The following is a 13,422-nucleotide window of genomic DNA, read 5'->3' on the forward strand; positions in this document are numbered from 1 at the left end:
GGGTGATGGTGAAGAATCATTATGTAGATATGTTACGCATGTGCTAAATTATGCCTTAAAAATAATCTGCTTAATTTAATCTTACATCATACATTGTTTTAGCTTAATTCCATTTTCTAGGGAAAGCAGATGAGTCAATCAGTTTTATCAGTCCTTAATTAAAGTTCCTAGTAGGGTTGTATCTGAACAGTGGGACATTGAAGGAGACTGTTAGCTGTTACCACGGTTTCTATTTATTTTAAGTATTATTAATCAAGAGTCTTGTGAAAAGGCATAGATCCTTTTGATTTTATGGAACCTATCACACTTTTTTTTTTAATTTGTTTTGGAGTCAGTTGCTGGGCATTATGTCCTAAATACTCTTTTGTGGACGATGTTTTACACGTAACGATGGCTTCCTCTGCCATCAGCTACACCTTCCCTGACTCCAGTGCATCTGAGCTGACCAGTTCTGCTACAGGTGCACTGGAGAATCGCTTCGTGGACTTGGAAGAAGAGCGGCCAGGAGCTGGGTTTTCGAGGTTTGGGGTAAAAGACGTCACACTTCTCTGGTGCACCCTGCACGCCGGCCCCGAAGGCGCTGGGTGCAGCCACGAGAGGAATCTGATGCCTCGATCGCGACCTCCTCTCGCCTTCCTGGGCCTCCTGCCTTTAACTTCCGTCCGAAGAAGGAAAACACAACAGCGTCGCATTATCGCCACCCCCGGGGCATTCCTCGGCCCTGCCCCCGGCTGAGCCCCTCCGGGAGCGGACGCCTTTCCCGCACACCCTGCAGCCGAAGGAGCCACTGGGACGAGTGAAAGGGGGGAACTCCAAACTCCCCCAAGGCCGGAGCTGCCCGCGGGGCTGGCGACGCTCCGCTCTTCACGTGGGACCGCCCCACGGGAGCCGCCCCGCCTGCCGGCCGGCCCCCACTCTCTCCGTCCCTCCCCTCGCTCCCTCCTCCCCTCCTGGCAGCGCCGGGTGACTAATTTCTGTCATATGACTGTGACACCGAATGGAGCAGGGCGGGCGGAACTAGCTGCGGCGAAGGGACGGCGCTGCGCGGAGCCCTGCGCCTCGGCGGCGGGGGCAGAGGCAGCGCCCCAAAATGCCGCCCACCCTCTTCCAGAAGCTCTTCAACAAGAAGCACGGCCTGATCTCCCCGGCCAGGGACGCCCGCGACGACTGTGTCTTCAGGTAACCGCGGACGGGGCCGCACTCCTCCCCTGCTGCAAACTTCTGCTCCGAGTTCCTCGTTCCCTCTGCCGCTCGGAGGACGCGGGGGCTGGCAGACCCTTCCCTGCCCCATCGGCAGCTCCTCGGCGATGTGCCCTACTCCCCCCAGCGCCGGGGGATCCGTCCTCCGCGGGAGCCCCAGGGTCGTCCCGGCCGGGCCCCTCGGGCGGACGCGGGGCGGGAGCCCCCCGGGACCGCCACGTCGGGGTCGCGGCGGTGCCTCCGCCCGGCCGCCTCCTCACCGGGGTCGCCGCTCCCAGCGCCGCGCCTGCCTCGCCCCCAGCACGCGGCTGCCTCCCCTTCCCCGGCGTGTGTGAGGCCCCAGTCTCCGCGGGCCCCTCCGGGGATGCTGCGGGCCTCGGGAGGGCGACAGGCGGGCAGGTCCCCAGGGAGCAACCTCAGGAACGAGGAGAAAACGTGAAGTTTTGGCCGAGAGAGTAGTGGGGCTCCTAGTGAAATTCGTCATGCTCTGACCGCAGCAGCGCTGGATCGGCCGAGCGGGGCCAAGCTCAGCACGGGGAGCAGGGCAGGGGCCCCAGGGCAGCCCGAGGGGCCGCGTGGGCTCGCGCGGCCCGGGCCGGTGCCTGTGGGGCCGCGGCCAGAAGAGGCTGCCTTCGGGGGCTCTGCGGGGCCTGGGGCTTGCCCGGGACTTCCGCGGGCTGGTGTGCTTGGAAACAAGTAGCTTTTGTGCTCTTCCACACGTGAATGAATAATGGTCAGGCTCGAAAGCGATGCTGTGTCTCTGTCCTGACAAGGAGAGAACCTGCAATATCGTTTTAAAGCGCACTTTGCCACCTGGATGCAAATAAAATCTGCTCCATTAGTAAGAGTTACATGCTTCTTGAAGCACTTCTAACAGTGTGGTGCTCGCTACCTTGAAATTTGCTGCCTACAAATGATCAGCCCTTGTGTTCTCTGTAAAGGGACATCTCTGATGGGCTTAATTTTCTGTAATTACCTCTTTTGGCTGCAGTATTTAGCAGTTTAGATGGATAATAGTGTATCTGCAGTTATCTAAGTGCAAGGGTTTTCAAAAAATACTGATTAGACTATATGAGTCCTCAAGGAGTCAAGACATGCTTCTGGATGTTACCTGGCACTCACACAATTTTTGAAGACATGGATTCGTAATTGCTTTCACATCTCTGATGTTCACTGTGGAGTGAATCCTTTTTTAAAATTATCTTTTCTAAGAAACATAATGTTTTCATGATGTTGATGTCATCTTATTTTCCAAATCATGTTAATGCTGGACTAGGGCCCTTGGTGGGGAAGGGAAGGGATACTAGGACTGCTCTGTATAATTGTCTTGCCTTTTGCCTTGCCTTGGTGCTGGGTTTGTCTAGAGACTGGTGGTTCATGCAGTTCAGACCTGGGGCAGAAATGTGGGAATCACACCTGTGCTGAAAGGATGAGAGCGAGTACTTGGCAAGGTCTGTGCTTCCCTCATCATCTGTATTATTCTGTGCAAAACTGGGTCTGAAGATTATAGTGCTGTTTGATATAGGCTTTGTGATATGAACTATCAACTGGTAACTGGTGAATTTGGAATTGGACTTTTTTTTTTTTTGGTGGACCTACAGGTATAATTTGCAGTGAGAGGCTGACGAGGCTCTGGAGAGGGTGGGAGATCCAGCTCTGACTTAGGAGAGCCAAGTAGTATTTTTGAAGATTAGTGCAGATGATTGCTAGGCATATTGCCTAATGACTGCTTTAATTTTCTAAATGGAGCTAAGTTTGTAGCTAAGGTTACAGCTTGTTAGGACTGTCAATTCCTGGTGAAACTTCCAGGTAATACAGAAAATAAGGACTGTTATTTATGACAGCTGAGTCTTTGGAGACTGGAAACAAGCACTTTAGACTTGCTGATTCCAGTGAGCCTGAATGCAACAGCCTTATCAGTTCCATTGGGGCAAGGTGATGTTTTATGGATTGATACATTATATCTGTTTACAGTCTAAATAACAGCATTTCCCAAATATTCTGAGCACTGGTATTTCTGTCTGTCTTCACTTTGAAAACTCAGGTCTGTTATTGAGGAGACTGTGTAGAACAACCATAAAAATATATAAATTCTCTTATTACATTTTGTGAATAATATGTACTTGGAGAAAAAAGCCAATTGCTCTGGCAATGATATTAGTATAGCAGAACATTTAAGGATGATTTTGCCACTTTTTTTTTTTTTTTTTGCTATGAATATATTTTGCATTTCTATCAGGCTTATTGTGAAAATTCACCAGTTCTATTTATCTGAACTTACACTGTTACAAAAATAAAACCATACTTTTCAGGGGAAACAATTTATTTAGTTGTTGATTTGTTTGTGGTGTGTTTTAAATTTTTGTTTTGTTTTGGTTTTGTTTGTTTTGTTTTGTTTCCTGCCAAAAATCTCTTTCTATGCTGTGGGTGTGTGAAATTTTGTGAGCCTAAGTCTAGCCAGACTCTGTAAAACCCATCAGGACTAGGTGCCGGAGGTTTAGTAATGGGAACAGTAAGTTGGCAACTGTAAAATATTTGCTGAGGTACCAGTTTGCCATTTATATAATTTTTTAATATACGTATGCAGTTTATTTTTCAGAAGAAACTTTAGAAAATTACAGTTGATCCACTACTTGTTAGTTTTTTAGCTCTTCCATTTAATCTGGGGCAATTGGCTGACTTGGCCCTTGGACTGAAATCTTTTGTCAAGCTGTAGCTTGACATTCACATAGTGAGCAAGAATATTCAAAATTTAGTGGTAAAATCTGTTTGTAAGAAACACAGAAACACCTGCAAGTATTCTAGGAGGGAAGAGTCAAGCCATTATATTCCAAGATGTAGAGTACCTGCTGTCTACTGCAAATAATACTCTCGTGAGTGGATTTTTCCCTGAGGGTAACTCTTACTATAAATAGGATCTCTTTGCCATATTGTAGCTTCTGGCACAGGTTGCTGCTGGTGACAGGAGAGCTCAGCCCAGGCTCAGGCTGCTACAGTTATTAGGAAAACAAAATTTCAAGTAAGCCGTTTTCTAGAATTTTAAACTCAAAGTATTCTTGTTGTAAAAATACATAAAGGTGTTCACGTGAGCTGTAAGCTGTATGTGTCTAAAATGGAGATACACTTTAAAATAGTACATAAATGAACTCTGTTGCAGTAAGATGGAAATAATCTTACAAAAACTTCCTTAAAATAAGCAGAAGCAGCCATGCATTTCTGCTATATATTGTATGGGCACACAAAACATTCCACTACACGTTTACATTACTGACTGTTACACATAGTCATTTTCAGCTGCTGTGTCTTTCCTGGCATTCCAGGGATCCACTTCAGCCCTCTGGAGAAAAGGAAGCTAGTAAGTCACTGAAAACTCAACCAGCTTTTTGTTCTTCAGAATGGGCTCAGTAAATTACCAAGAGGGCTGAGGCTTTATATCCTTGTCAGGATGCAGTATTTCCAATGGTAAATACAGTTGCTAGGACTGCAGCCGACTTTCTGCAGGAGAGTGTGTTGGGATGCTGATTGAACTTGGAGCACTATTAGCATGTGGCAGAGGGAGAGGGATTGTCTTGTAACATTGAACTACTGAGACTTGCACATTTTGGGGCTCTACCTAGGAGGGAAACTCAGGGGGGGGTTTTTTCCATCTTATATATAAGTTCATATACTTGTTCTCTTCTGTCTCTAGACATCCTGCCTGCCTAGCTGGAGGATAGAGGGATTATTAGTCAGGAGTTCTTTTTACACTACAGCCCAATAAAAGCTTCAGTGTCTCTTTTTTAATTTTAATCTAGGGAACTCTAAAGACCCATCTCACCCCGAGGGGCATTCCACTGATGTTTGCAAACTCTGTTTTGCTCTTGTTAAAGCACCTGTTGTAGAGGTACAGCTGTGTGGTAATTGTTCAAGCTTGACAGAACCCCTTCCAGTTTCAAGTCTTACTAATGATGTGGGGTATCTTTGGGCACATTCTTCCTTTAGGCTTTGCTCTGCTTATTTAAGTATTTTTGAGAACAAGCGCTGCTTTTCAAACTGGGAGATACAGGAATAAATAATTTAAAATGTTCGTTATGATGGAGAAAGCCATTTTTGGTTGTCCCGGACATGTGCTCTCTTGGGGTCTTCTAGTAATATGTGCTGCTCTTTTATTGAGAGAATAGTTTGCCAGGTTCTTGAGATAGGAAAGGCCTCAGGCTGACTGCAAAGTAGTATTTCCTGAAATCTGTCTGGGCAAGCATTCCCCATCAGCCCAGACTCTTTCTGTTCTCTGTGGCAGTGACTTTAAATGGTATGCTGAGATTAGTTTCCTTTCATGTATTTTCTAGCAGTGGCATTCATCAAGGGAATAAACCTGGAGTTGTAAGTGAGTAGCTTGATACAAAGATGCTTCATGAGCCAGTTCTTCTGCAGAGCTATTGTTCTTGCACAGTAAAAATTGTACATGCTTTCTTACAAGGGCATAATTGCTTCTTGAACTAAAGGCTAATTTCTTGAAATAAAGTGCAGAGAGACTCAGAGACATTTATTATTGTGTAGCCAGAGACTACTACAGCTTTTTTAAGTGGAGAGTGAAGTAAGGTGAAGGAAGAACAGGAAAGTTGTCTTTACATTGATATTTCCAGTCAAAAGTTTTACTCACGGAACTTTTTTCTCAGGAGCAGGTAGATTTGTGTACAGCTTGGCTGAGCCCAGGAAAACGGATCTCTTGCCAAATCGTGTCAGTTCCTGGGAGAAATGCAGCCAGCAAATTCCTGATAGTTCTGCACAAGGCTTTTTAAAGTTGTTCCTCAGCAATGCATCAAGCCAGCCTGACCAAAACCTGTTATTAATGAAACAGCATGTTTTGATGTTTGTTCATTTCTGGCATTCTGCAAGGTTTTTTGTCAATATTTGTAAAACTCCTGGAATTTCACCACCTCAAAGTCTATTTTCCAAAAGAGCATTAGCTTGACCTCATTTTGTAATGGGTCCCGCTTTTTATCTTTTCCAGTTATCTGATGAATTTAAAAAGCTTTCATGCCATAATTTTGAAGACTACTCAAATTCTGAAACATCTGAAATGTTACTGTGATTTAAGTTAATTTCTGCCCTTTAATGTCCTTTTAAGTTTTGATTTTTTATAAAAATCCATCTCTTCTGTAATCTCTGGAAGAGTATGGTTTTGGCTTTTTGGTTGCATTCATTAGCTTGAGTGCACCAAGTTTTAATAAATACTTAATTTGATTTATGCAGTTTTCTTTATGCTATTATGACTTGGGCTTGTGTTTTGAAATATTATTGCTGTTTTCTAAAGTACTTCTTTTTGCCAAAATCTGTTTTGCATTTCCTGTCATGTAAGTTTTTATGTACCTTCCAGTGCTTAAAGTCAATTTTCGTCTTGAAAACAGAGACAAACAAGTGACAAGATTCCCCTGAGCACCTCTGGAGCTTGGAGATAGTTTTGACCATTTCTTCTGAAAAGGCTGCTCTCCAAGCCCTCCTTGCCACCATTCTCTAGGTCTTCCAAGTGCTTCTCCAGATAGGAATGTGGTGCTCCTAAAACACAGCATGTCCTTGAGAATTAGGTGCTAGCTCTCAATAAAGCAATGCTGCAAACTGAGTCTGTAAAGTGACTGAAGGAGCTGATAATCAGAGGATTGGCAGTCCATGCAGTGATTATTTACTTATCACCAGATCTGAAGAAATTAGCTTGGATTGATATTCCCAGTTTGCTAGGTGCGTGTGAGTGCATATTAGGTGCAGAGAATGATGAAATAATTTGAAAACCGTTGGGGTGCTTGTGTCTGCCTGGCTTTGTGCCTTAGAAAGTTTTTCCCTCCCCTGGTGGGACCTCTGCCTAGCCCTTGCTTCACCTTGGCTTCTTCCCATCGCCAGTGGAGCAGGGAACATGAAGGATGGGGTGAAAAACCCTCTGCTCATTTTTTCTCTTGCTTTTTAGAAGGAGGTAAAGCTCATTACAAAATGAGCTCACAGGTGAAGGGTTGCCCTGGGGACTCGTGGTGACTTGAGAATTTGGCATCACGAGGCTGCTCTGCCCATGCTAGCCATCACGAGGTCAGCACTGTCAGTGTGCACTCGGCTTCCTCCCAGCCTGCAGCATCACTTCCTCCCTGTGGGATGGCCTGGGCTGTCTGGGGTAGCTGCAGTCTCCCGCCTCATTGAGTAACCCTTGGAACAGTCACTTTCTTGGTTCCCCTCCCTGCATTTCAGCTTCTTCCTCTAAATTAGAAATCTTTTGGAGGAGAGGTTGTAGTGAGTGCATCATGTACATAGATATACTCAAGTGGAAATGCTTCACACTTGGGTTATGGTGGCAAGTATTGTAAGAAGGTGTTTCTACAAACCCTTGAGTTCTGTTTCTTCCCTCTCCTACTACAGGTTAGATCATGAGGCATGAGACATACTGAGAGCCTGGAGCATATGTACCTGCTTGTGCACTGTGATGTTTTCTCCTTTCCTGAAACTATTCCAGCATTTATTTTCAGGTGACAGGGTGTGTTTGTGTGTCTCATGTTACAAACCTTGCTGACTTGGGATGATCAGCTCATCTGGTTGACTGATACATTGTCCTTGTGTTTTCAAAGGGCTTTATCCCTTGCCTTGTGTATGCTTTGAGTTAGCGTATGCTCATGGTGACAGCTTGGATGAATCCAAGCTTCTCTTCTGGAATAAACTGGACTGGAGTGACTTGGAGCCTGAAACTTGTGTTGTAATTTTGGCTGAATGCTGTAGGTGACCACTTTAGCAGTGTGTTTTGCAAGTGGAAAGTAATGCATGTGGTGGTTTCATGCTTAGTGATTGTGTTCCCTTCCAGTGCTACATCTGGAACTGGATGTCTGCATGATCACATGTTTGAGAATAACATTAGGGAAAATGCAAAGCTCAGTTGCAGCAGTGAATCTGCAGTGTGGTTGTGCTGGACTTCCATAATCAGCCAAGAGCAGATTTTGTCTCTGAGAACTTGAAAAATTCTGCCTTTGTGGTGTTAGATAGAGAGCCTTAATCTGTAAAATATCTGCTAGAGGAGAAAAGTTATGCCCATTAAAAACAGGAAGCAATCTTATTAATCGGTAATTGTTTTGCTGATGCACCAGCTGCTCCACCTTACAGTTAGTAGCAGAATTTATATATGGGAGATATTCAAATATGGGAAATATATTTGCCCAGAATTCATGTGATTCTGTTGTGCCTAAGGAATGTGACCATAAACACTACATTCAATCATTAATTCCTAGCAATACCTGCCCTAATATGTTTTGCTTCATAGACATGTAAGTGGTTGTTATGTAGTCTTTGTATTGAAGAGGATTTATTTATTTTTACAGCAATGCATGGTTAACAATGTTGCTTAGTGCTCAACCAGAGCTTTTACTTGAGTTGATTCCGTACATTTGTGTGAACAATTTTTTTCTTCTCTGAAACGGATAGCTTCTGGAGATACTATTAATCAGAACACAATATGTTACAGAGTAACTTGTTTAAACTTGTGAATTGCAGCATTAAATACTCCATGAGCTACATATAGAATGTTAACAGCACATCATGTGAGATGTATCTGCAAGAAAAACGTGCTTGTAAATGAAGTTTTTTCTTTTCTAATTTCATAGCTCTTATCAAGCAATTAAACCTTTGGACTTAAACAGTTTGGCTGTATGTAAAAACTTTTTATATTTAACAGTCTTGTCTGATGCTTTTATGTTGATAATCTGGGTATTTTCCAGCTCTTGTATATTAACTGTCTTTAGAACTCTGGCCTTGAAAGAACCCATTTTGTACAGGTGGAGGATTCTGCAGTGCTGCTGGTGTTAGTAACAACAATCCTGGCTGTAGGTACCCCCTGCCCACATCAACAAACCCAACAGTGTCCTGTGGTTGGCTGTACCCAAGTGTGGACCTGCAACAGCCCCTGCTGATAGCACTGGGCTTCAGGCATGGAAATGATCTGTCACACACTGCTGATCCTGCTCTGTTTCTCCAGGATCGTTCCACAACGTTCCTCAGTAGTTATTTTGGTCTAAAATGAGTAAAATACATCACAGAAACAATCATATTTCATTTACTTTGGGCACTGGTCATACCCTGCACGTTCATGGTATTTCATGTCCCTCCAGATCTGAGTGTGTCTCACTCTCAGCGCCTTCAAATGTTTTTTCCCTTGCTCCAGCTAAAATGTCAGCAAAACATAAAATTTGTAATAGTATCAGAAACCTTCTACTCTTTCAGTTTGTGTGATATAGAGCTGGGAAGAAATGGGAGCCAAATTACAGTTCTCTTCCATCTGTTTTGGTTGATAAATGAAGAAACTTCAAATGCAGTTTAGTCATGACTTTAGATCCTGGCTTTGTGTCTGTTAAAGCCAGAGCAGTATCTTCACCCCAGTTCCTGTGTCATTTCCCACTCAAAGAGAGAGAAGGCAAATTGTTTAAGCATTGACCAAAGGAACTGTTACTTTGCTATACACCTTCTTATTCTGTTTTATTTTAGCCTCAGAAGCTATCAGAATGGTGGCTCACACAGTGCTATGCTTGGCCTTGCATGCCCTTCAATAATTTCTAAACCTGTTGATTGATTTCTATTGTGTCTGGTGGAGAATGTGAGAACAGAAGTTTGAGTGAGCTGAGTTTCTCTAACTTTAGTGAAAATGCTGTTGGGTGTCTCCTGCTTGTTAGTACCTGTGAAGCTCTGAGCTGTCTTTTGCTTTGTCCAGTCCTGTTTACAATGGCTATGTCCCTGGGAACATAGCCCTGTTCCCTGGGAACAGCCAGAGTATGGGCATGTTGGAGGAAGACAGTAGTCACAAGGTTCCACAGCTTGCCCTGTGTAGTTTGCAGAGAACAGCTGTAATGTGACCTCAAGAAAGGCCAGTCCTGGACTACTATGAATAGCAGAATATCAAACCCTCTGTTAGCTAAATTATTCTGCTTTCTGACGAGTATTAAAGCACACACTGTCTGCTACCTACCCGTGCTTTTCCTGTCTCATGCACGTCCAAGGTTTAAATCAGGTCTCCAAAGCCTGTGTGCTCAGCACTTAGTTTGTCATGTTTGTGGGTAATTATGGAAGACTTCAGTTGGGCAGAAGGAAGCACATCACGTGGAAGCAATTCAGTGGAAAATGAATGAGATTCTTGACGAGTATTTTTGCACTCTCCTTGCACTGCCCCTGTCAAGCCTTACCTAGAAAATGTTCTTGCCATTTAGAGAGTTGGCTGAGTGGTTTGTTTACTCTTTTTCATGAAATTTGATACTAGAAATTTGTAGCAAAAAACTGTGTTAGTTCAGGTGTTAGTGAAGAATGGGTGCAGATGATAAGCTGTGTGGTTGGGTGTGTGGGGAGCAGCCTGTGAATTTTGGTGGGAGCATGTGCTCCTTCTCAGAAGCTTGTTCTAGTTGAATGACATTATCTGAACATCCGAGAAGCTGTTAGGGAAAAAGTCTGCCAGAATTTTCTTGTTCCTACAGGAAAAATAACAGTATTACTCCTTAAGACAGAGTTAAAGAAATGCCTCAAATGTCAGGACAGTGAATTGGCTTACAGTGCTAAGTGTTTCTATTTAAAGGCAGCCCAAACTCTGACATAGAACTTAAATAGTCAGACAGAAAAAAGTGGTTGGCTTTTTCAGCACTTAACTGCATTTCGGCTGCTGTGAGTTACTGGAAATTACTGTGCTTGCTAAGTAGAAAAGGAAATTGTTCTACTGACAGCATGGAGTACTAAGAAGCTGTGAAAATGAGCATGATGGTTTCTTAACTGGGTATATTTACTAGTTATACAAGAGATGCTAATGATGAACTGATTTTTTTTTTTTTTTACCAAAACAGACATAGTAAATATGTGTAGAAGGAAAAAAAAAGCAAAGCAACTTTAATTTCTTTTGAGACTGTAACAGAATTTTATCTTTATATAAAGAAATATCAAACATTTTTCAGATAAGCAAAAATAACACTTCATAATAGGACTAATTTATTTTACTTTCTTTTAATTTTAGTAGGATTTTTTTTCCCATAGTATCTTTTCTGCAGTTATCAACAAATAAATAATTTTGGTTAGCCTGAATATGTAGCTACTTTAAAATGTGTCATCAGATTTTCTTTATCAGTTGAAGAATGTTCAGAAACTACTAGGTAGCTTATGTTGGTGTGTTCTATTAGGCTTTTTTTCACACTGGGGTCAGAAGATAAGACCAGGTGTTATGGGATTTTGTTTGTGATTTTGTTGGGTTTTTCCCCACCTGGGTTTAGTATACACTTATTTAAACACTGGTCTTTTCTATTAGTAGCTGGCAGGACAAATCAGCTGAATTGCACTCAGGAGGTGACATTACTTTATGCCCACACTGGAGAAAAAAACCTATGCAAGATAATGTAAGATTCAGTAATGGCAGTTGTTCTCATCTGTATGGGTAAAGAAGGCAGAGGAGAAGAAAATTTAGCAGGAATGGGAAGTTTGAGAAGAAATTGTTTATTATATAAAAATTAAAGAGAAACTTAAACATTAAGGCTAGTACCAAGTGGCCCAGTTCTATGAAGTCCTCTGCATCCTCACTGGGATTTGAAGGCTTTCAGTGCCAAAGCCTTGAGCTTGCTGAAGCATATTCATGCTGGAAGAAAAGATCACAAGAGCAGGAAAGACTTCACATGAGGAAAGACCTCATGTGTCATCTACAGATATATATTTTTCTGTGTCAGGCAAAATACATATATCTGTACATTTGGAAATATACCCAGGTACCTTCATTTGCTATCATGGCTCTGAGTGTGCAAGCATCTGTCTCAACTCACAGTAATCAGGATACCACAAAGCAAAAAACTTGCCTGCCTTGCTCAGCTGCTGTCTGTGAAAGACTTTGGTGTTTCCCCCAGCAGTGAGACAGGTAAATTCATTACCTGTGTGCAGTGTGTAGACAAGCCTAAATTGCTATACTGTAACACTGGGCAGACTCCTTTGCTTCTTAGATCAGAAACAAATTTTTGTGATTTTGGCAGCTAATAGATGCTGTATAAATATAAGCATTTTGGAGTTGCCCTGTGTTCAGAAGGTTACAAAGGTACATGTGCAAGTGTAGTTGGAAGCAGTTGTATGATGCTACTGTGTTTACATACATACATTTTACAGGATATAATGGTTTTGTGGGCACAGTGGTATTCAGTCAAAGGTTGGACTTGATGATCTTGGAGGACTTTTCCAACCTTAATGATTCTGTGATTAATTTTGCTTGGGATTTTTTTGTTCCTTGTGGTGTTCTCCCTCATTGTCACTATGCCTGTTCAGTGCTCTTTGGGAACTTGTATTTACTTAAGCACATGCACTCACACACAGAAGAGAGTTAAAGCCCATTTCACTTTCCCTTCTATTCTTCTGCTCTTTTGTTAGTACTGTCCTGTCTGAGGCCTGCAGTGCTGCCTTTCCCCTCTAAGGGGTTCCCCTGGGTGCTGTGCTGTCCCTTCCCCTCCTGCCACAAGTGGAGTACATCCTGTTAGGGGTTACTGTTGTGTCACATCAAGTGATGTGCATGAGCAGGAGAAGGGGAAAGGGAAATGGAAAGCAAAGGGAGCAATTGCTTTGCCAACAGCTCCTTTAGAAAGACCACGAAAAAAACAACCCAACCAAAAACAAACCAGTCCAAAATATCCTGCTAGCATTGATAGCTATTGCTGTCCAGCACATGAGCCTTTCTTTCCTCCTGATGCAGTGGAATAAATAGCTTTGTGTGTTGCTGTGGCTGGTTCACAACAGGTTACCTGCAGCACTAGGCTTCTTTGTGTTTCACATTTTAAGGATGCTTATGTGGACAGACTGAAATCTACTGGCAAGCTGTGGTGGCTGGGAGTGTCTGAATTACATTCACATCAATTCTGGTACAACCAGCTAAGAGGGGTTTATTGAACAGACACTAAATATATATATATATATCTTGATTAAGCACAACCTCTCCCAGTAGAACTACATAGGTTTTTATCAAGTGGTTCTGTTGATTCTGTCAGGCAGAGTTGGTTTGGACTGTGTGTTCCGGCTCAGTTCCATGATAAGGAAGGTGTGTGTTTGGAGTTTCGGTGCTGATACCCAGGGAGGGCATGTTGAGCTGAACCTGCAGTTTTCTTTATCAGAGACAAAGATTTTAGCAGTAGGAAAAGTTCTGTAGTGTGTAAGGGCTGTGTTCAGCTGATGCTTGAATCTGCCATGTGTTTGTTGTGTGGGGTTCTCAGTAATACTTGACCAGTT

The 13,422-nt window shown here is 43.1% G+C and overlaps 1 protein-coding gene across 2 annotated transcripts in view; it reads left to right on the forward strand.

The window, feature by feature from the left end:
• Positions 1-998: 998 nt before the first annotated feature.
• FNIP1 (folliculin interacting protein 1) overlaps positions 999-13,422 on the forward strand; it is a 64,704-nt gene continuing 52,280 nt past the window's right edge. For both annotated transcript variants that reach the window (XM_033073104.1, XM_033073106.1), the window contains exon 1: positions 999-1,179. In XM_033073104.1, the coding sequence (XP_032928995.1) occupies positions 1,091-1,179 (89 nt within the window). In that variant the 5' untranslated portion in view covers positions 999-1,090. The remainder of the gene's footprint in view (positions 1,180-13,422) is intronic.

Source organism: Catharus ustulatus, chromosome 15 (genome assembly GCF_009819885.2).
Source record: "Catharus ustulatus isolate bCatUst1 chromosome 15, bCatUst1.pri.v2, whole genome shotgun sequence".
NCBI classification, from domain to species: domain Eukaryota; kingdom Metazoa; phylum Chordata; class Aves; order Passeriformes; family Turdidae; genus Catharus; species Catharus ustulatus.